This window comes from Hyla sarda, chromosome 3 (assembly GCF_029499605.1).
Source record: "Hyla sarda isolate aHylSar1 chromosome 3, aHylSar1.hap1, whole genome shotgun sequence".
NCBI lineage: Eukaryota > Metazoa > Chordata > Amphibia > Anura > Hylidae > Hyla > Hyla sarda.
In genome coordinates, this window is record NC_079191.1 from 202,906,543 (window position 1) to 202,931,454 (window position 24,912).

The 24,912-nt window shown below is 43.1% G+C and overlaps 1 protein-coding gene across 2 annotated transcripts in view; it reads left to right on the top strand.

Moving 5' to 3' along the window:
* Positions 1–24,912, top strand: part of DDX43 (DEAD-box helicase 43) — a 130,192-nt gene that overhangs the window by 89,906 nt on the left and 15,374 nt on the right. For both annotated transcript variants that reach the window (XR_008891247.1, XM_056565872.1), the window contains exons 12-13: positions 12,952–13,079; positions 24,404–24,513. Coding sequence is in view for 1 of the 2 variants with exons in the window: in XM_056565872.1 (XP_056421847.1) it covers positions 12,952–13,079; positions 24,404–24,513 (238 nt within the window). In the remaining variant the exon portion in view is untranslated. The remainder of the gene's footprint in view (positions 1–12,951; positions 13,080–24,403; positions 24,514–24,912) is intronic.

Below are 24,912 nucleotides of genomic sequence, written 5' to 3' on the forward strand. Positions count from 1 at the left end.
AACAAGGGCTGGCTTTCAGCTCCCTTAAGGGTCAGGTTTCGGCCCTTTCCATTCTCTTTCAGCGTCCTCTTGCTTCCAATTCGCTTGTCCGGACCTTCCTTCGGGGCGTGGCACACTCTGTCCCTCCGTACTGGTCCCCTTCTCCCCCTTGGGACTTGAACTTAGTTCTAGGCGCTCCAAGAGGTTCCTCTTCGCCTCCTATCCTGGAAGGTGGCTTTTCTTATAGCCATTAATTCCCTTAGGAGAGTATCTGAGCTGGCAGCTCTCTCTTGCCGTTCTCCTTTCCTGATAATTCATCAGGACAAGGTTTTTTTCCGTCTAGATCCGTCCTTCTTACCTAAGGTTGTTTTGGCTTTTCCTCTCAACGAGGACATCGTCCTTCCGTCCTTTTGTCCCGCTCCTTCAATTGGATGTGGTACGGGCGGTTCAGACTTTCGGTCTTTCTGTCACCTCTTAATTTCATCAGTGCGTTTCTTTTTTCGCCCTTATGGAAGGTCGTCGAAAGGGACAGCCTGCTTCCAAGGCCACCATTTCTCGGTGAATCTGATGTGCTATTTCGAAAGCTTACCGCTGCAAGGGGAAGATCCCACCCTTAAGAGTTTTGGATCATTCCACCCGTTCTGTGGGAGCATCCGGGGCTCTCCGAAACAAGGCCTCGGCCTCGCAGATCTGTAAAGCGGCCACCTGGTTGTCTTTGCACACTTTTTCGAGATTCTACCATCGACTGATGCTGATCTGGGCCGTAAAGTTTTGCAGGCGGCGGTGGTACAGCCGACTGCCTGACCCTTTTTCTCTGCCCACCCAAGGGACGGCTTTGGTACGTCCCAAGGTCTGTGTCCCCCAATGGAGCCGATAGAGAAAATTAGATTTTTTTTTTACACTTCCCGTAAAATCTTTCTCGAAGGATCCATTGGGGGACACAGCTCCCGCTCTTTTCTGGGGTTCCTATTCGGTTATCTGTCCGAGGGAGTGTTCAGTTATTTTTTCTTCTGGTTCTCGGACAGTTCAGGTTTTTTTCCTTTTGACCGGTCTGTCTCCTGGAGGCGGGTATATCCTGCTGGGAGGAGCCGACTTTTTGGTTACCATAGTGTCAAGCCTCCTAGAGACAGCAGCATATACCCAAGGTCTGTGTCCCCCAATGGATCCTTCGAGAAAGAGATTTTACGGTAAGTGTAAAAAATCTCCTTTTATACATTATCTGACATGCCCATTTAATGCATCCACTGTGTTTCCAATGCGTACTACATGCCTTTTAAATTTTTGGTCACTTTTTATATCATGAATAATGATCAATAAATCCTATCCATGCAAAAATGGTACCACCAAAAACTTCAGATCACGGCGCAAAAAATTAGCCCTCATACCACGCGGAAAAATAAAAAAATTATAGAGGTCAGAAGATGACAATTTTAAACGTATTAATTTTCCTGCATGTAGTTATGATTTTTTTCCAGAAGTACGACAAAATCAAACTTATATATATTAAGTAGGGTATCATTTTAATTGTATGGACCTACAGAATAAAGATAAGGTGTCATTTTTACCAAAAAATTTACTACGTAGAAACGGAAGCCCCCAAAAGTTATAAAATGGGGTTTTGGATTTTTTTCAATTTTGTCTCGCAATGATTTTTTTTTCCGTTTCGCCGTAGATTTTTGGGTAAAATGACTGACGTCATTACAAAGTAGAATTGGTGGCGCAAAAAATAAGCCATCATATGGATTTTTAGGTGCAAAATTGAAATATTAAATACTAAACCTCTTGGCCTGTCTATACAAGTCTATTTTCCAAAGCTTTCAGCCCATGGAGAGAGTGGGGCACGTGACCGCCTCTCTCCTAGTAATTCTCAACAAGGGTTTTCAGCACTGACATTCAAAACTGCCTCCTTCCATAGGATTCGCTACTGCTTGTCATGTGATCTCGCTCCCTAGCGACGCGTCCCCAGTTACAGAAAGCAGAGGACGCGATAACATTCTGGTCCACTTGTTTACATCAGACAGTGCGTTATATGCTACCTACTAGATTCACTTTACTGGATCTGCAACATTTTATAGTTATAATTGTAAGACCTCTTTTATACTGTGTTTTGTATTTGAGTGTAATGTTTGTATAATATTGCATTTTTTTACTGCTTCTGTTTACCGTATATACTCGAGTATAGGCCGAGTTTTTCAGCACGATTTTTCGTGCTGAAAACACCCCCCTCGGCTTATACTCGAGTGAACTCCCCCACCCGCAGTGGTCTTCAACCTGCGGACCTCCAGAGGTTTCAAAACTACAACTCCCAGCAAGCCCGGGCAGCCATCGGCTGTCCGGGCTTGCTGGGAGTTGTAGTTTTGAAACCTCCGGAGGTCCGCAGGTTGAAGACCACTGCGGCCTTCAACATCATCCAGCCCCCTCTCACCCCCTTTAGTTCTGAGTACTCAGCTCCGCTCGGCGCTGGTCCGGTCCTGCAGGACTGTCCGGAGAGGAGGTGGTAGGTTGGGATACTGGTTCCGGGCTGCTATCTTCACCGGGGAGGCCTCTTCTAAGCGCTTCGGGCCCGGCCTCAGAATAGTCACGTTGCCGTGACAACGACGCAGAGGTGCGTTCATTGCCAACGTAATTCTGCGTCATTGTCAAGGCAACGGCTCTATTCCGGGCCGGAAGCGCGGAGAAGAGGCGCCCCCGGTGAAGATAGCAGCCCGGACCACCTCCTCACCGGACAGTCCTGCAGGACCGGACCAGCGCCGAGCGGAGGTGAGTACTCAGAACTAAAGGGGGTGAGAGGGGGGCTGGATGATGTTGAAGGCCGCAGTGGTCTTCAACCTGCGGACCTCCGGAGGTTTCAAAACTACAACTCCCAGCAAGCCCGGACAGCCGATGGCTGCCCGGGCTTGCTGGGAGTTGTAGTTTTGAAACCTCTGGAGGTCCGCAGGTTGAAGACCACTGAGGGCGAATGATGAGAAGAGGATGATGAAGGGGGGGGTGTGGGGATGATGAAGGGGGGGGGTGTGGGGATGATAAGGGGATGATGAAGGGGGGATGTGTGGGATGATAAGGGGATGATGAAGGGGGGATGTGCGGGATGATAAGGGGATGATGAAGGGGGGATGTGTGGGATGATGACAAGGGGATGATGAAGGGGGGATGTGTGGGATGATAAGGGGATGATGAAGGGGGGATGTGTGGGATGATAAGGGGATGATGAAGGGGGAATGTGTGGGATGATGACAAGGGGATGATGATGAGGATGTTAATGACGGGTCTGGATGATGACAGGGGGGGGATGAGGTATTTCCCACCCTAGGCTTATACTCGAGTCAATAACTTTTCCTGGGATTTTGGGTTGAAATTAGGGGTCTCGGCTTATACTCGGGTCGGCTTATACTCGAGTATATACGGTAATGAAATGGGCCTATGCTAATTTGCACTGATCTGAGGAATGGAGGGATCCTATTGAAACACGCCATCCTGCTTTTATTGTTTTATTATTTTGTTAATAAACAGTCCAGCCCTGGACCCTAAAGACCCAGTGTCATTCCATCCTTGATGTTGGCTGAGTACGGCAGCGCCTGGGACATATAGGTCTTCTTTCCTGCTCTTCAGTGAACCCCTTTGCTACCATAGGATAAAAAAAAAATATAGCCAATTTAGCTAGCCAGTAACTTTCCATTTGCTTAGTAGACAAGTATGTAAACTCTATTAGCTAGTTTAAGATTACATACTATTTACTATTCCGTTAACCTCTTAACGACCATGGGCGTGTGTACACATCCAGGCGGGATGCACGTTCCCGCACCTGGACGAGTATACATGTCCATTGATCTCGTGGGTACTGCTCAGTGTACCCACGAGATCATTGCAGGCACTCGGCTGTATCACACAGCCGGGACCCTGCCACACTGATGTGACCGAAGTAAACTTCGATCCCAGCAGTTTTAACACTTACAGTCGCGGTCGGAAGTGACCGCAAGCTGTAAGTGTTTTGACAGAGGGAGGGAGCTCCCTCTGTCTTCCCTGCAGCGCGATTGCAGGGTGCTGCATGTGATCTCCGGCAGGCGGGGGCCTGCCACACTGCCGGGACTGAAGTAAGCTTTGGTCCCGGCAGTTTAACCCTTTTACAGCCGCGCTCTCCAGAAGCACCCCGCAATGATCACTGGGTGCTGCATGTTACCTGGGCAGCCAGGGGTCTTACAAACACTCCCAGGCCTGCCCCTGTAAGTGCCTGCCAGGACGTACCAGAGGCAGGCAGCATAAAACTACAGTGCTTTTGAAATACTAAGTATTCCAAAGCATAAAAAGTGTTAAAAATAAATAAAGGTGTGTAAAAAAAAAAAAAAAAAGTATAAATAAAATAAATACATTACATTTCTTATATGAGCAACGTTCACAGCAGCTCACCCTCGTAACCTGCGCACGGACAAGGCGTGGACTCTGCCCCAGGAAATATGCAATTGAAGAAAGTGCTGTCCAGCGCTTGACTCAGGGGATCAATATTTTATTCAGATGCCATGGAGAACAAACAGGTACGTAAAAAGTGACGCGTTTCGGCTCAAGTCACTGAGCCTTAGTCATACAATGTGTTGGTTACACGAGTTGCCTTTTATGTGTGGGGTCATCAGGTAAGGAACGCCCACCATGCAGCCGCACCTGATCCACATCACACATAAGTATAAAGGCCTTCACAGCTGGCCTGAATTTGTGGGAGGAGCGGGCTGCCTTTAAGAAATCACGGCCGCCTCACATCCGGACGCTGTGGGTTCTTCGGTTGCAGGTCCTGTTACGTCATCCCTGATCAGCTGACCGTCGGGTCAGCTGACCGGAAGTTGAGCTGACCGGAAGTTTGGTCGGCGTCGGTATGGGTAAGTGGCTGGGACTGATTGAGGCATGCGGCGGCGCCCTCCTCGCTCCGGAGGTAAGCAGCAGCTTCAGGAGGACCTCAGTCAGTCCAGCCCTGGTGTTTATATGCTTTATTTGGCACACGATTAACAATGTTATGGGGACCTGGGGCCGCGTCGCGGGCACGGCGTGAGGCCACGGAATGCGGCACCAGGTGTGTGACATGAGTTTTTTCGGTCACATCTAATCGCATTTAACCCGCTCGCACCTAACCGCCGCGGGTTCTTCACGTCATCCCCGATTAGCTGACTGTTGGGTCAGCAGATCGGAAGCTCGTTTGGAGTCGGAGCCGGTGTGGGTAAGTGGCTGGGACTGGCTGAGGTGTGCGGCGGCGACCTCCTCGCTCCAGAGACAAGCCGCAGCTTCGGGGGGAACCTCAGTCAGTCCAGCCCTGGGGATTATACATTTTGAGGGGGCACAATTAATAGTGTGGTATTCACATGGGATTTCCTTTCATATATTTATACTTCAGGGTTTCCGGGCGGTGTGCCTCTGGCTGTTGCGGAGCTACAATTCTCACTTATACTGCAATCGATTTGAGTTGAAGCGCCAATTCAGGTGGGAGTTCTGTCCTTAATAAACGGGAAAGGTGTATTGTTTAGGTTTGGGGCTTGTCAGTTCACAATTTCTATTTATTCAACACGTCATTTGCACAAATTACACTTTTCATGCGTTTCGCTATGTTATTAAAAAAAATAAAATGTGTACGCTCATTTAGTCATTTCATGCACACATTTCTTATACATAGATGGTCATGTAGTTATGCCGGGCATACGCTTCATTTTTCTACGCATATGCTCATATAGTTGTCGGTGTACACGCTCTTATGAGTTAATTTACATAAGTTATGGTCTGTGCACGTAGTTGGTCTTTACATTCTCATATAATTTGTTCGCTCTTATAATTTGTTCTACACATTCGATCATATTGTTATTCCGTGTTGTTGTACACGTCCATAGCATTTATACCATACACACATTTATAGGAGTCACGCTGTATACACGCTGGTAGGATTCATGCTGTACACATCCTGGTAGGATTCATGCCGTACTCGCGCTCGTAGGATTCATGCTGTATACACGCTTTTAGATTTTATGTTGTACACACACTGGTAGGATTCATGCTGTACACATGCTGGTTGGATTTATGCTGTACACATTTGTAGGATTCATGCTGTACACTTGCTTCTAGGATTTATGCTGTACATACGTTTATAGGATTTATGCTGTACATACGCTGGTTGGATTTTTGCTGTACACACGCTTGTGGGATTTATGCTATATACACGCTGTAGATTCTCATTATTCATATGCTTGTAGATTTTATACTATACACACGCTCATAGGATTCATGCAGTACTTGTATGACATACGCTCGTAGGGTTATATTGTATACATACTTGTAGAGTCATACTGCATATACGCTTGTAGGGTTTATATTGTACATAAGCTTGTAGAATTATACGGTGCACTCACTTGTAGGATTTATAACCGTACACTCGCTCGTAGGACTTATATTGTACTCGCGCTCATGCACGTTTGTAGGATTCATGCTGGTAACATTTATACGGTACACACGCTTGTACAAGCTTGTAGGATTCAGGAGTTTCTTATTGTTTATACGCTTGTCGGATTTATGCTATACACACGCTCGTAGGATTCATGCTGTACTTGTTGGGCTCATCCTGTACATACGCTTGTAGGGTCATACTGTATACATGCTTGTAGGGTCATACTGTACACACGCTTGTAGGGTCATACTGTACACACGCTTGTAGGGTCATACTGTACACATGCTTGTAGGGTTTATACTGTACACACACTTGTAGAATTTATGCTGTACACTCGCTTATAGGATTCATACTGTACTCTCGCTTGTAGGATTATATTGTACACTCACCTTTTAGGATTTATACTGTACACTTGCTTGTAGGATTTATACTGCACTCACGCTTGTGCACGTTTGTAGGGTTCATGCTTGCAGCATTTATACTATACACATGCTTGTAGGATTGTGCTGTGTACATACTTGTAGGATTCATGCTGTACACACCTGTAGGGTTTTCTGCAGTACACACACTGGTAGGATATGCTGTACACGCGCTTGGTGGATTCATACTTTACACATTAGGATTATACAATACATTCGCTTGTAGCATTTATACTGTATACTCGCTTGGACAAGCTTGTAGGATTTATTTTGTACACGCGCTTGTTGGGTTCATACGGTACACACTCTTGTAGGTTTCATGCGGTACATACGATTGTAGCATCCATACTGTACACTTGCTCGTAGGTTTTACGCTGTATACACGCTTGCAGGGTTCATACTAAACACGCTCTTGTAGGAGTCATGTTGTACACACACTCATAGGAATCACACTGGGTACACGCTCACACAAGTTATACTGTACGCACGTTCATAGCATTACACGGTTCTCGCGCTCGTAGGATTAATACTGAACATGCACTCATAAGGATTGTGCGGCACACCCGGTGGCAGGACTTGTATCGCGCAGGTTTGTAGGGTTATATTACATGTGTGCTCGTGGGAATCATGCTGCGCGTGCGCTCGTGGCATGTGTTCTGTACATGCGCTTGCAGTGTTTGTGAAGTCCGCACGCTCGCAGCGTTTGTGCAGCGCACATGCTCATTCAGCGCAAGGGTGTGTGGCCCTGTATGCAGTTATCTGGTCATAATAGTTGCTACATGCTTGCATATTTTTTGTCATTGGTTGTGGTTAGCCATATATGCGTTCGCTGGTGGTGCATACGCGCATATAGTTGGCCCGAGTATAGGTTCATCAAGTTGGTGGTACAGCCACACATAGCTGTTTTACGTCAGTTTGGCACATAGTCGTTCTGTACACATCTGTATAAAGGCAGGGAGATGCATGGCAGTTGTTGTTGCTGACACGTCTTCAGAACGACAATTACACGACGCACAGGCGGTGTTTACCCATTAAACCGTTCACGCTGCAGACGGGGTACGTTGCATTATCGTTGTTACTGACGTCTTCAGAACTACATTGACATTACACACAGGCGGTATTTATCCATTAAGCCCGCCACGTTGCAGAAAGGGTACATTGCATTATTGTTGTTACTGACACGACTTCAGCACAACAATAACATGACACATAGGTGGTGTATACCCATTATGCCTGCCTCGTCTGCAGGGGGATACATTGCAGTTGTTGTTACTTACACATCTTCAGTGCAACGACATTATGACACATAGGTGGAGTATACCTGTTATGCCTGCCACGCCTGCAGGAGGGGTACGTCGCATACGAATAGGGAGGTTGCGAGCCCTCTAGCAGCCGTCAGCTCTAGCAGCTGACCTAGTTAGTTGGTCAGCTGACACTTAGGTAATTCCCCATCGGGACATCAGGACAGCTCATCGTTAGAGGCCGCGCTGTTTTTCAGTTGTCATGATTTCCTAAGGTTAGGGGAATTACATGCAGAGGCATGGCCGTAGTTACAATAGCTTTGTAGGGATTACATAATTACATGTTGAAAAGAGATGGCTAATGCTTTTGAAATGTTGGTTTGTAAATGTACTTTTATGCAATTATAGTTTTGCCCTCTTTTTCTCCAGGCATATTCTATACGCTGCAGTTATGGAACACCTCAGACTGCTTGGTTAGTTAGGGGTTGGTATTCAGCAGTAGTAGGGTAGGTAGGTACGCTTCTCGGGCAGGAGCTACGACCACAAGTATAAAGGCCTGCGCAGCTGGCCTGAATTTGTGGGAGGAGCGGGCTGCCTTTAAGAACTCACGGCCACCTCACATCCGGACGCTGTGGGTTCTTCGGTCCCACCCACCCTCCCCTAATTTTCATTTACTCAGTTGCAGGGTATGCCCTCTTTTTCTCAAGGCATATTATATACATTGCAGTTATGGCACACCTCAGACTGCATGGTTAGTTAGGGGTTAGTATTCAGCAGTAGTAGGGTAGGTAGGTACGCTTCTCGGGCAGGAGCTACGACCACAATTACAAAATAAGTCCACAGGATAGCAGATTAATGGTCCCAGTACAAAAATAAACAGCATATTCAGACCTAAGCTCTTTACAGAAAAAAACGCAATAATTAAACTGTGGATACCTTAGCTATGCATTAAAAAAAACACAAACTTGTTTCCCCCTCCTTCTTTTCTTTTAGCTACGTCCATTTACTTTAGGCTCATTGGCTCTATAGATTTTAACATTTTGCACAGTTATCTTCCCCTGCCATGATCAGGCATACATCTTAGCATGAATATATTGTACAAATTTGAAACAATAGAGATGTATGGGCCCGATCACTCTGTAAACTATTCGTATTGTTTGTGGTTTTTTAATGCATAGCTAAGGTATCCACAGTTTAATGATTGCGTTTTTTTCTGTAAAGAGCTTAGGTCTGAACATGCTGTTTATTTTTGTACTGGGACCATTAATCTGCTCTCTTGTGGACTTACTTTGTAATTATGTGTGGTGTGGATCAGGTGCGGCCGCACGGTGGGCGTTCCTTACCTGATGACCCCACACATAAAAGGCAACTCGTGTAACCAATACATTGTATGAATAAGGCTCAGTGACTTGAGCCGAAACGCGTCACTTTTTACGTACCTGTTTGTTCTCCATGGCATCTGAATAAAATATTGGTCGCCTGAGTCAAGCGCTGGACAGCACTTTCTTCAATTGCATATTACATTTCTTACATACAAAAAAATTAAAAATACACAAATGTGTAAGGTCACACAGAGCGCACCGCAGCATATTACATGCTGCGGATGCCTCACCAGCAATCACAATAATGAGCTCCATGCCGCGGCTGGGTAGCTCTGTGTGTCCATTTATCGCATTAATTTCCGAATGAGACTGCTACAGTATATGGTGGCATCCCTTTTTTGACACGACATCGGACACCTGTAACATACTGCAGAAATGCAGTATGAATAGGGACTGTCAACGCCCAGTGTGATTAGTCATGAGCGGGTGCTTGTTCCCACAACATGACTGATATATCCATCAGGAAGTGCAGATGTTGGATGACAGCTTTGCGTCACTGCTAGCTGACCAAGGAGCGATCAGCGGGATCCCTGGTCCGGCTAATACCATTTCTTTCCGAGACAAAAATCTTGTGGTCCGTGAAGGGGTTTGGTATTGTTCTGACAGCTCCGATCCTTTGCAGGCATGGAGTGAGGTCTATTAATCATATATTGATGCCCTGAAAGCCAAAGGGGGCTCCTTTCCTTCTGGGTCCTACCAGGCACTCAGGGAACCAAATATGGCCTAAGTAGGGATACTGGCCAGCCCGGTACGAATAGCGTAATAAAATATGGGGTGCATTTTCTCAATTTCAGAAGCAATGTACCAAAATGATGTCCCACAAATAAAGCATTTGTGGGATTTCCAATTTTTTTCCTCTGGAAATAATTCCAGCCACACAATAAGGTCTCAATGTACTCACTTTTGCCCTAGGTGAATACTTTAGGGGGTTTAATTTAGAAAATGGGGTCACTTCTGGGGGTGCGATATTGTTCTGACAGCTAGAATGCTTTACAAGATGAAGTGCGGCCTTTAATTTGTATAATGATATCCTGAAATCCAAATGGCGCTCCTCTCTTCATGAACTATTTTCTTCCGTACTATCTTCCTCATAAAATAACGTCCGTTATCAATAAAAGTTAAAACAGCTATTAGAAAAATCACATAGACTAACGGGATTTTCTAACGGACGTATAGGATTTTTTTTACTGCCGTTTTCAGCTGGTTTTCAGACGGAACGTCGTACAGATGTTTAAAAACAGAGAATTTTTGTAGTGTGAAAGGGGCCTTAACCAAAGTGAATACATTTGGGGGTGTAGTTTTTAAAATGGGGTCATTTGGGCGGGGGTCCTATGTTCTACCACCTCAAAGTTTCTGCAAACCTTGCATAGCGCATAAAAAAGATGTACTTTTTAAATTTCTAACATTTTCAATATTTCAAGTAAAATTGTTAGGCTTCTAATTCATTGCAAATGTTAATAAAAAAAATAGGTTTTCAAAATAAAGTAGACATCTGAAAATATAAGTTTCATAAACTATTTACTCAATAAGCATAGATATCTGCAACATATGAGGCTGGGTTCACATCACGTTTTCAGCCATACGGGAGCGCATACGGCTGGGGGGGGGGTAAAACCGGGCACTCCCGTATCCCTGTTGTATGCCGCCTGTATGCAATTAATTTCAATGAGCCGACCGGAGTGAAACGCTGACTCCGGTCAGCTCATTTTTGCTCCGAATGCGGTTTTCCCACCATACCTAAAACCGCCGTCAACATACCGGCGGCATAAGGCAGGGATAAGGGGAGCGCCCGGTTTTTAGCTCCCCCCAGCCGTATGTGGTCCCGTATGGCTGAAAACGTGATGTAAACCCAGCCTTAGTGTTTAAACAGCAAAAAATAATAGTCAGACCTCCCCGATTTGAAAAAACAGGCTTGGTCTTTAACCCCTTAAGGATCAAGCATTTTTATGTTTTTACACTTTCGTTTTTTCCGCCTTACCTTTTAAAAATCATAACCCTTTCAATTTTGCACCTAAAAATCCATATGAGGGCTTATTTTTTGCGCCACCAATTCTACTTTGTAATGACATCAGTCATTTTACACAAAAATTTATTCCGAAACAGAAAAAAATATCATTATGCGACAAAATTGAAGAAAAAACACCATTTTGTAAATTTTGGGGGCTTCTGTTTCTACGCTGTACGTTTTTCGGTAAAAATGACACTTTATTCTGTAGGTCCATACGATTAAAATGATACCCTACTTATATAGGTTTGATTTTGTCGTACTTCTGGAAAAAATCATAACTACATGCAGGAAAATGTATACATTTAAAATTGTCCTTTTCTGACCCCTATAACTTTTTTATTTTTCCGCGTACAGGGTGGTTTGAGGGCTAATTTTTTGCGCAGTGATCTGAAGTTTTAATCAGTACCATTTTTATTTTGATCGGACTTCTTGATCGCTTTTTATTCCTTTTTATATGGTATGAAAAGTGACCAAAAATACGCTATTTTGAACTTTGGAATTTTTTTGCGTGTACGCCATTGACCGTGCGGTTTAATTAATGATATATTTTTATAGTTTGGACATTTACGCATGTGGCGATACCACGTGTTTATTTTTATTATGGTTACGTATTTTTAATATGGAATTTGGGAAAAGGGGGGTGATTTAAACTTTTTATAAGGAAGGGGTTAATGTGTGTGTTTTAAAACTTTTTTTAACCCTTTTTTTTTACACTTTTAGTCCCCTTAGGGGACTTTTAGGAGGAATCATTAGATTCCTCATACAGATCATTGTGGTTTCATAAAACCACAATGATCTGTGTGCTCTGCGCTCGATTGATAAAGCCTGGCCCTGCCAGGCTGTATCATTCAGAGCCCCGGAGCCTCCGCAGCAGGAGAGGTAAGCCCTCAGGCTACCTCAGTAGTGGATCGCTCCCCCGCGATCACCAGGGACTGAATACAGGCATCTTTAGATGCCGCTGTCAACTTTGACAGCTGCGATCTAAAGGGTTAATAGCCGGCCGTGGCGATCGCCGCATGTCGGCTATTAATGCCGGCGCCCAGCTACAGGAATCAGCTGGGGGCCGGCCGGTATGACGCAGGCTCGAGTCGGGAGCCCACGTCATACCCCGGTAACTGCCATTGGTCGAGTATAGTAGTCCATGGTTGTTATCTGGGTTAAAGGGCGTACAGACCTAATTGTCTTGGTCCTTAAGGGGTTATGTGCCTGATTTAAACAATGTAGAATTGAAGTGTACCCTTTAATTACTTTTGCCATGTCATACTTATGATGTGGCCAGACAAGTTTTAAAAAATTTGCTACTAGTCGGGAAGTGAATTGTGCTAATGTGTGTTATTCTCCCTGCTCTTTCTCCTGGTCAATAGAGGTCTCGGCACTGAATAAAACTTGTGACTTTGTTTTATAATTTTGTGTGTGTGTGTGTGTGTGTGTGTGTATATTGTGTGTGTATGTGTATATATATAAAACATTTATTATTTCAAAGTGAATTCATCTTTATTTTTATTTCTAGGCTGTTAATACAGTAGATCAGCAAGTCCTAATTATTGCAGAAGAGGAGAAAAGAGCATTCACTCTCAATTTCATTGATTCCTTAAAACCTGATGATAAAGTCATTATATTTGTGGGAAAGAAACTGATGTATGTGTGCTGCACTAAACCTATTCTGATATATAAATGTTAAACTGTTATATTGATGTGTGCATGTGCCTTGCTGTCAGAGAAATGTTTTGAATCCTGTAACTGTTTTGTTCAACCATGTTACCAGACAAATGCTGATTTGTGCCGTGTATGCCAAAGAAAAAACTGTACAATAGCATGTGTACAATATTGCTCTAGTAGCATTACTGTAGCCTGTGCAGACTGATGGATCATTGCACATTCACATATACAGGATTTGCTGTTGATTTTAAACCGGTGTTCAATTTAGTTACATTAACATCTGCGTTAGATGCTGTACTTCACCAAGCATGCATGTGTTTTCCAGGAGTAGAGGGTAATAAAGACACTCCAGCAGCAGCTCATCCACAAAGTATAGGATAGGTAGAAAAAAACAATAACCTCTTTCCCCACCATTTTTGCTATGTTTGTAACTTCTCATATTTTAAGAGCCATATATTTTTATTTTTCCACTTAGAGCTACACTAGGGCCTGTTTTTTTCATGGTCAGTTATAGTTTCTAAACACACCCTTCATTATACTATAAAATGTATTGCGGAAAAAAAATTGGAAAGCTGAAATTGAATTTAGTTTTGGCCTGTTCAATGATTACAGCAATACCCATTTTTTTTTATATATTTTTTGTTTTACAACTTAAAAGATTTTAACTTAAATAATAAAAATGCTTTAAATCACTACCTTCTGACCCCTATAACACTTTTTTTACTTTTTAGTCTATTGAGGTGATAGCTCATGATGGCTCATTTTTTGCACAGTTACCTGCAGAAAATTTGTTGGCGAAATTAGTATTTCTTGCATTTGGTATTTTTTCTGTTTATGCTGTTAACAAATTTCCAGAAAACTGGAAAATGTAGCTGACTTAACCCCTAGAGGACACAGTGCATATAGGTAAGCCCTGGGTGCCTGGGACTTAGCTCACCAGGATGTATCTGTAAGTCCTAAGTCTCGTCGTGGCTATAAAGCGCTCACATCATAGACCACGGGTCACAGCTGCTCTCAGCAACCAGGGACGCACCGGTTATAGTGGACATCAGTGATCATGCTGATGTCCCCCATTAACCTCTTAAATGCCATGATCAACATTAATCACAGCATCTGTGATGGCGGTTCCGATGGCTAATCTGATCACCCGCGCCACGACATTGAGGATTAGATAAGCCAAGATGGTGGATGGAGGTCTCCTCAGTTGCCTCCTGCCATCATCATGGGGTCTTCTTTTCTGGTATGCCTTCGAGCAGACCAAAGAAATAGATCACAGATAACACTGATCATTATGCATAGCATTTATATATTTTGTTATAGTTAAATGCATTTCAGCACATGGCAATACCAAAATATGTTAATTTTGTGTAAAATATTTTATTTGAAAAGGACGGTGATTCAAACTTTTTAGGGGAGGTGCTTATTCATCCTTAATTAACCCCTAAAGGAGGCATGTTTTTTCCATTTTTGTACTTTTGTTTTTTTTCCTCCTTACATTTTAAAATTCATAACCCTTTTAATTTTGCTCCTAAAATTCCATATTATGGCTTTTTTGCACCACCAATTCTACTTTGCAGTGACATTAGTAATTTTACCCCCAAAAATCCACAGCGAAACGGAAAATAATTTTGCAACAAAATTGAAGAAAAAATGCCATTTTGTAACTTTTGGAGGCTTTCTTTTCTACGCATTGCATTTTTTGGTAAAAAATTATGCCTTATCTTCTGTAGATCCATACGATTAAAATGATACCCTACTTATATAGGTTTGATTTTGTCTTAGCTCTAGAAAAAAATCACAACTACATGCACGAAAATAAATTTGTTTAAAATTGTCATCTTCTGACCCCTATAACTTTTTTTATTTTTCCGCCTTTGGGCCTGTATGAGGGCTAATTTTTTTTGCGCCGTGATCTGAAGTTTTTATCGGTACCATTTTTGTTTTGATTGGACTTTTTGATAGCCTTTTATTCATTTATTCATTTTTTGTGCTATCAAAAGTGACCAAAAATATGCTATTTTGGACTTTGGAATTTTTTAGCGTGTACGTTATTGACCATGCGATTTATATAAATGGAAACTGTCAGATACAAAAACTTTTGATATGTTGTAAAGCATGCAAAACCAATAGGCTTTGCAATTGCTTTCATTCGAAAATTTTCTGTATTTCATACTGAAAAAGCCAAACTACTGCCCACCCTGCCTGCTTGGACACATACTAGTCCTGCTGTGTCCATTTGTCATCACCTACGTCATGGACACTCTACCTTGATTGACAGCTGTGAACGCAGGGCTCACAGCTGGAGGAAAAATTCTCCCAATGTCCGCTTGTGTCCCACTACTGTAAGTGAGGACAAGCTGGGAGTTGTAGTTTTGCTAATGCTAGGGGAGATGTGAGCAGACGGCATACTGAGCGAGGGGGCGGAGACCTGCAGTGAGGCCACGCCCCCTCCCTTTGAGAGGAATTCAGACTAGTGAACTAAATTAAAAGTGTAATAAAAAATAAAGGTACTGGACACAAAAATTAGATGCACATGGTCTGGATTAGGTACTGAGTGATATATTAAAAACAAATTTTTTGTTGGATGTGACTATTTAACTATATATTTTTTAGGGATCGACCAATATAGGTTTTTTTGGGCGCTGCGAGGGGCGGGGCATTATCGGCTTATCGGCAAGGTAATTGCCGATACCGATAATGCCCAAAATCGTGATTATTGGCCGAGGGGGGATGATTCTTTTATTAGAGATGGGGTTAATTCATAACTAGTAACTTTTTTTTTTCACTTTTTTTTTTTTTTTTATGCTATGTTATAGCCCCCTCTAGAACTACAGGGTGGGCCATTTATATGGATACACCTTAATAAAATGGGAATGGTTGGTGATATTATCTTTCTGTTTGTGGCACATTAGTTGTATTTGAAGCCAGCCATTTTGAATCCAACTTTGGTTTTTTCAATAGGAAGAGGGTCATGTGACACATCAAACTTATTGGGAATTTCACAAGAAAAACAATGATGTGCTTGGTTTTAACGTAACTTTATTCTTTCATGAGTTATTTACAAGTTTCTGACCACTTATAAAATGTGTTCAATGTGCTGCCCATTGTGCTGGATTGTCAATGCAACCCTCTTCTCCCACTCTTCACACACTGATAGCAACACTGCAGGAGAAATGCTAGCACAGGCTTCCAGTATCCGTAGTTTCAGGTGCTGCAGAATGGGCAAAACAAAAATTGGAACAGAACCCTCAGTTTGAGGCAAACTTTTATGTGAATGGTGAAGTTAACAAACAAAACCACCGCTATTGGTCTGACACTAACTCACATTGGATAGATCCCTCCAAGACTGTTGGAACACAAAAATTGATGGTATGGTGTGGTATATGGGGTACAAAGATAGTGGGGCCATTCTTCATCAATTGAAACCTCAAGGCCACTGGATATGCGAAATTGCTACATGATGATGTGATTCCCTCTTTATGTACTGAAGCTGGCACGTTCCCTGAGTTTTTCCAGCAAGATGGTGCACCACCACATTATGGGTGTCAGGTCCGAGCATTCCTAGATGAACAGTTTCCTGTAAAATGGATTGGTCATCGTGGGCCAGTTGAATGGCCCCCAAGGTCTCCCGATCTGACCGCCTTAGACTTTTATCTTTGGGGTCATCTGAAGGCAAAGGTCTATGCTGGGAAGATACGAGATGTGCAGCACCTGAAACTATGGATACTGGAAGCCTGTGCTAGCATTTCTCCTGTGGTATTGCTATCAGTGTGTGAAGATTCGGAGAAGAGGGTTGCATTGACAATCCAACACAATGGGCAGCACATTGAACACATTTTATAATTGGTCAGAAACTTGTAAATAACTCATGAAAGAATAAAGTTATGTTAAAACCAAGCACATCATTGTTTTTCTTGTGAAATTCCCAATAAGTTTGATGTGTCACATGACCCTCTTCCTACTGAAAAAACAAAAGTTGGATTCAAAATGGCCGCCATGGTCACCACCCATCTTGAAAAGTTTCCCCCCTCACATATACTAATGTGCCACAAACAGGAAGTTAATATCACCAACCATTCCCATTTTATTAAGGTGTATCCATATAAATGGCCCACCCTGTACATGTGGATGATCAGTGTTATCGGGTTTTGACTTCTTCTGCCTAGATCTCAGGCATGGAGAAGTCAATCGCCGATAGGACGCTGAGGAAGCAGGTAGGGGACCTTCCTCCAGGATCCTAGCTGATCAGCGCGTCTGAGCTGCCGGGATGTAATTTTTTTTCAACTTTAAATGCGACAATCATCTTTATTCGCCGCGTCTAAAGGGTTAATGTGTGCGGCACAATAATCGGTGCCGCACGTTATTAGCCTGGGTCCAGGTACTCCCTGCGTCCTTAAGAGGTTAAATGTTCTGACATTTCTGCACGTGGCAATGCCTATTTTTTTTTTTTTTTTTACATTGTTGTATTTGTAGAATGGGGGAAAAGGGGTTTAATTTTTTATTGGGGCATCTATTGATTGCTATTACTGTTCAGTGCTATGCATAATCATAGCACTGATCAGTAATATCTGCGTTCCACTTTCATAATCTGCCAGAAGGCAGATCATACCAGTGGATGGCAGCAGAGCAGTGTGGAGCAGGTTAGCAGAGCCCCTGCCGCCATCTTGACTCATTGCAACCCAGCAGTCATGCTGCAGGTGGTCCGATGAGTCTCGCAACGCGGAGGGCGTTGTGAGACTCATCGGACCACCTGCAGCACGACTGCAAGGGGCCCTAATTCTTTAAATGCAGTGATCAGTATTGATCACTCCATCTAAAGCAGTCTTTCTCAAGTGCGGTCCTCAAGACCCCCCAACAGGTCATGTTTTCTGGATTTCCTTAGTCTTTCACAGTTAATATAATTATTGTTTATTGAGTGGACCGCGCTTGAAAAAAGCTGATCTAAAGGGTTAACCCCTTAAAGATGCAGGGCGTACAGGTACGCCCTGATGTCCTGGTACCAGGGGTACTCCGGTGGAAACTTTTTTTTTTTTTTTTTTTTTCCATATCAACTGGTGCAAGAAAGTTAAACAGATTTGTACATCACTTCTATTTAAAATTCTTAACCCTTCTAGTACTTATCAGCTGTTGTATGCTACAGATATACTATAGAGAAATTAGTAAAGTTCTTTCCAGCCTGCAGTGCTCTCCGACCTCTGTCCGTGTTAGGAACTGTCCAGAGCAGGAGAGGTTTTCTATGGGGTTATGATTCTAATCTGGACAGTTCCTGACACGGACTGTCAGCAGAGAGCACTGCAGTCAGACTGGAAAGAAATTCACAAATTTCTCTGTTTTATACAACAGCTAATAAGTACTGGAAGGATTAACATTATTTCTTAGAAGTAATTTACAAATCTGTTTAACTTTCAGGCACCTGTTGATTTGAAATTTTGTTTTCTACTTGTTTCCACCGGAGCTCCCCTTTTACCCCTTAAGGACCAAGTCCATTTTGACAGTTTTTCCTCCTCGCCTTCTAAAATCCATAACTTTTATATTTCCATCTGCAGACCCATATAAGGGCTTGTTTTTTGCGTGACAAATTGTACTTTGTAATGAAACCCCTCATTTTACCATAAAATGTGCAGCAAACCCCCCCCAAAAAAATTTTAGGGATAAAATTTAAATGAAAACCTAAATTTTGCACATTTTGGAGGGTTTCGTTTTCACACTGTACCCTTAACGGTAAAAATTACATTTGTTCTTTATTCTGTGGTTCAATACGATTAAATATACCCATGGCTAGATACTTTTCTATTTTTGTACCACTTAAAAAAAAATCTAAAACTTTTTGTACAAAATCAATACAATCTAAAATCGTCATATTTTGACCATCTATATCTTTTTCATTTTTCCGTATATAGGGCGGTATGAGGGCTCGTTTTTGGTGCTGTCATCTGTACATTTTTATCGATACCTCATTTGCAGATATAAAACTTTTAGAACATTTTTTTATTAATTGTTTTGGGAATAAAATGACAAAAAAGCAGCATTTTTGGACTTTTTTATTTTTTACATTTATGCCGTTCACCGGATCATTTAACATTTATATTTTGATAGTTTGGACATTTATGCATGTGGCGATACCAAATATGTTTATAAAAAAAATTGCGCTTTTTGGGAGTAAAATGGGAAAACTGACAATTTTTATTGGGGGAGGGGATTTTTCCCTTTTTATTCAACTTTTTATTTTTACACTTTTTATCATTTGATTGCTAATACTGTTCAGTGCTATGCATAGGACTGATCAGTATTGTCAGCTATCTTCTGCTCTGGTCTGCTCGATCTCAGACCAGAGCAGGAGACGCCGGGAGACGGACGGATGCAGGCGAGGGGACCCATGTCCGCCATTACAGATGATCGGATCCCCGCAGCAGCGCTGCAGGCGATCTGATCATCTATTTTAACATGCGCGATGCCGTGATCTGTACTGATCACGGCATCTGAGGGGTTAATGGTGGACATCTGCGCGATCGCGGATGTGGGCCATTACTGGCAGGTCCCCGGCTGCTATTAGCTAATAGCAGCCGGAACCTGCCGTGTATGACGCGAGCACCACTCCGATACTCGCAGTCATACACAGGATGTAAATGTACGTCCTGGTGCGCGAAGTACCGCCAAACCAGGACGTACATTTACATCCGTGGTGGTTAAGGACTCAGGGCGTACCTGTAAACCCTGATCCTGTTTAGTGGGTTTAAACCTTGCTTAGCAGTGGAGAATGTGTTAAACCCGGTGGGTCCCAGTTGCTTCAGGCAGGACCCACGGCTAAAGCCGAGCACCTGGCATTAACCCTTTAGACACTGCAATCAAAGTTGATGGCATCTAAAACAAAAGTGAAAGAATCCCGGCAGCTCAGCGGGGCTGAAAGGGGACTATCGCGACAAAATCGCAATGTCCCGATCAGCTTACAGGCTGATGAGAGGGTCACCACCTGCCTCTCCGATGTCCGATCGGCGATCTACTGCTCCATGGAGCAGCAGAGTGCCGAGAACACTGATCAGTGCTACGCTATCCCCCTAGAGGGGGCAATAGCATAGCAAAAAAAAAAGAAAAGTGAGAAAAAAGTTACTAATTATGAATTAACCCCTTCCCTAATAAAAGTAAGAATCACCCCCTTATCCCATTTAAAAAAAAACTGTAAATAAAAATAAACGTGGTATCGCCACATGCGGAAATGTCCAAACTATAAAAATATTAAACCGCAAAGTCAATGGTGTACACACAATAAAATTCCAAAGTCCAAAATGTATTTTTTAGCACTTTTTATAGCACAAAAAATTTAATAAAGAGAGATCAAAAAGTCCAAAACAAAAATGGTACTGATAACAACTTCAGATCATGGCGCAAAAAATTTGTCCTCATACTGGTCCGTACGTGGAAAAAAAAAATTATAGGGATCAGAAAATGACCATTTTAAACGTATACCGTATATACTCGAGTATAAGCCGACCCGAGTATAAGCCGAGACCCCTAATTTCAACCCAAAATCCCAGGAAAAGTTATTGACTCGAGTATAAGCCTAGGGTGGGAAATACCTCATCCCCCCCTGTCATCATCCAGACCCGTCATTAACATCCTCATCATCATCCCCTTGTCATCATCCCACACATCCCCCCTTCATCATCCCCTTATCATCCCACACATCCCCCCCTTCATCATCCCCTTGTCATCATCCCACACATCCCCCCTTCATCATCCCCTTATCATCCCACACATCCCCCCTTCATCATCCCCTTATCATCCCACACATCCCCCCTTCATCATCCCCTTGTCATCATCCCACACATCCCCCCTTCATCATCCCCTTGTAATCATCCCACACCCCCCCTTCATCATCCCCTTGTCATCATCCCCACCCCCCTTCATCATCCCCACACCCCCCCTTCATCATCCTCTTCTCATCATTCGCCCTCAGTGGTCTTCAACCTGCGGACCTCCAGAGGTTTCAAAACTACAACTCCCAGCAAGCCCGGACAGCCATCGGCTGTCCGGGCTTGCTGGGAGTTGTAGTTTTGAAACCTCCGGAGGTCCGCAGGTTGAAGACCACTGCGGCCTTCAACATCATCCAGCCCCCTCTCACCCCCCTTTAGTTCTGAGTACTCACCTCCGCTCGGCGCTGGTCCGGTCCTGCAGGGCTGTCCGGTGAGGAGGTCGTCCGGTGGGATAGTGGTTCCGGGCTGCTATCTTCACCGGGGGCGCCTCTTCTCCGCGCTTCCGGCCCGGAATAGAGCCGTTGCCTTGACAACGACGCATCTGCGTCGTTGTCAAGGCAACGTGACTATTCTGAGGCCGGGCCCGAAGCGCTTAGAAGAGGCCTCCCCGGTGAAGATAGCAGCCCGGAACCACTATCCCACCGGACGACCTCCTCACCGGACAGCCCTGCAGGACCGGACCAGCGCCGAGCGGAGGTGAGTACTCAGAACTAAAGGGGGGTGAGAGGGGGCTGGATGATGTTGAAGGCCGCAGTGGTCTTCAACCTGCGGACCTCCGGAGGTTTCAAAACTACAACTCCCAGCAAGCCCGGACAGCCGATGGCTGCCCTGGCTTGCTGGGAGTTGTAGTTTTGAAACCTCTGGAAGTCCGCAGGTTGAAGACCACTGCGGGTGGGGGAGTTCACTCGAGTATAAGCCGAGGGGGGTGTTTTCAGCACGAAAAATCGTGCTGAAAAACTCGGCTTATACTCGAGTATATACGGTAAATTTCCGTTCATGTAGTTATGATTTTTTTTTTCTAGAGGTAAGACAAAAACAAACCTACGGTATATAAGTAGGGTATCATTTTAATTGTATAGACCTACAGAATAAAGGTAAGATGTCATTTATACCGAAAAATGCACTGCATAGAAACGGAAGCCCCCAAAATTTACTAAATGCCATTTTTTCTTCAATTCTGTCGCACAATGAATTTTTTTTACCTTTTGCCGTGGATTTTTTTGGAAAATGACTGTCACTGAAAATTAAAATTGGTGGTGCAAAAAATAAGCCATAATATGGAATTTTAGGTGCAAAATTGAAAGGGTTATGATTTTTAAAGGGTAAGGAGGAAAAAACGAAAGTGCAAAAACGGAAAAAACCTGCGTCCTTAAAGGGGTACTCCGCCCCTAGCATCTTATCCCCTATCCTTTGGGTGGAGTACCCCTTTGAGGGGTTAATTGCCGAAATCTGTGTGATTGCTGATGTCTGCCAATATCAATGAGGTCCCAGGTGCCGATAACAGCAGCCGGCTTGTCTGATCACCAGGTTGGGAGACAGGGTCATCGCATAACCTCCCGATGTACATGTACAGTGCTGTGCGCTAAATACCAGGCCACAGGGACCTACGTGTACGTCACGTGTCCTCTAGGGGTTAAAGGAAACTCACAAAGTGACAATTGACTTACTCCGTAACATCTATACTCCGTTATTCTGAATGTACATACTGCTTTTCTGCAAGGAGAAAAGAATTGTGAAGATCCCCAGCTGGACTGATAATTGGTTATGTGATTACCCTGTGATTCTAGCTTCTATGGGGGACAAGGTATTAACCCCTTAAGGACCCGGGGTTTTTCTGTTTTTCCATTTTCGTTTTTTCCTCCTTACCTTTAAAAAAATCATAACTCTTTCAATTTTGCACCTAAAAATACATATGATGGCACCACCAATTGTACGTTGTAATGACGTCAGTCATTTTACCCAAAAATCTACGGTGAAACGGAAAAAAAAATCATTGTGAGACAAAATTGAAAACAAAAACGCCATTTTTGGGGGCTTCCGTTTCTACACAGTACATTTTTCGATATAAAGGACACCTTCTCTTTATTCTGTAGGTCCATACGATTAAAATGATACCCTACTTATGTAGGTTTGATTTTGTCGTACTTCTGGAAAAATCATAACTACATGCAGGACAATTAATACGTTTAAAATTGTCATATTCTGACCCCTATAACTTTTTTATTCTTTTGCGTATGGGGCGGTATGAGGGCTCATTTTTTGCATCATGATTTGAAGTTTTTAGTGGTACCATTTTTGCATTGATAAGTGACCAAAAATGCACCATTTTGGACTTTGTAATTTTTTTGCGCGTACGCCATTGACCATGCGGTTTAATTAACTATATATTTTTATAATTTGGACATTTCCGCACATGGTGATACCACATATGTTTATTTTTATTTACACTTTTTTTTTTCTTTAAATGGGGAAAGGGGGTGATTCAAACTTTTATTAGGGAAGGTGTTAAATGATCTTTATTAACTTTTTTCCCACTTTTTTTTTTTTTTTTTGCAGTGTTATAGCTCCCATAGGGACCTATAACACTGCACACACTGATCTTTTACATTGATCACTGGTTTCTCATAGGAAACCACTGATCGATGATTCTGCTGCTTGACTGCTCATGCCTTGATCTCAGGCACTGAGAAGTCATTCGGCGATCAGACAGGATGGAGGCAGGTAGGGACCCTCCGGCTGTCATGTAAGCTGTTCGGGGTGCCGCGGCGATCCCGAACAGCTCCCTGAGCTAACCGGCATTGCTTTACTTTCACTTTAGACGCAGCGTTCAACTTTGAACGCCGCGTCTAAAGGGTTAATAGCGCGCAGCACCGCGATCAGTGCTGCGCTCTATTAGCCGTGGGTTAGCCCGGCCGTTGCCCTGCGTTATAGAACGGGAGTGGACTCATGACGTAACGGTACGTCATGGGTCCTTAAGGGGTTAAGAGCCTTTTTTTTTTTTTTTTTTTGCTTACAAAAGTCGCATAAAAAGTTGCACATGCACCTAAGCACTTTTTTGTGTGACTTTTGTGAGAAACCAAAATGTTACCGTCTTACCTAAGCAAATTTCTATGTTCACTTTGCATTGGTCAGGTAGTTATGAAGTCGCAAACCCCTTACAAAAAGTCTCAAGTCTGCTCCAGGTCTGACCTGGCGTACAAAACTCCCGTACGTGAGCAAATTGTAAAAGTCTCAGTTGCAACTTTTTTTATTTTTATTTTTTTGCTTATGTGCTCCAAATGTATTAATCCCCTGTGTTAGTATGATAAATATGTAGCACATAAGCTAAACTATAAAGCAAGAAAAATCACTTCAGAACTTGCTTACCAAAGCAACAATGATAAATATCTCCCAATGTGAATTCAAGGTTAGTGGTCAAATCAGAGATATTATGAAGATTTGCCATCAATGTTTATTTTCTTATTATAGTATTTTATGACCATAACTGCTTAAGCATGCTCTCTTTAGGTGTATATAATATATGCTTATAAATGCTTTTTCATCTTATTTCAGCGCTGATGATTTAGCAAGTGACTTTAGCCTTCAGGGAATCCCTGTGCAGGCTTTACACGGTAATAGAGAGCAATGTGATCGAGAACAAGCTTTGGATGATTTCAAAAAGGGTAAGATACATAATCCACTATTTACTGATATAATCCACAAATGTATTGATAAACTAAATTAAGAAAGAAAGAAAATTCCTTAACTGAGCAACTGCTCAGTCAGGAAGTAGTTATGATCTGGTGTAAAGAGGGAAACTACAGAGCAACAACACAAATGGATTTTTGGTGGTTTCAGAACAGGGCAGATAGCTAAAAAAAAATTAGAAAATATGGCATTGCTAATTTAACATCAGAATACCCCTTTAAATATTAGAGGTAAGTACCTGGCAGTTTGTGGTGTTATTTGTGGTCATCAAATCTTGCTGCTGTTGACTCTTTGCAAACATACAAATGACTTGGTGTCATAGATGGTGATGTGATCTTAAAAATCCAGTGGAAGTTGGTGGGGTCTTTTTTTTC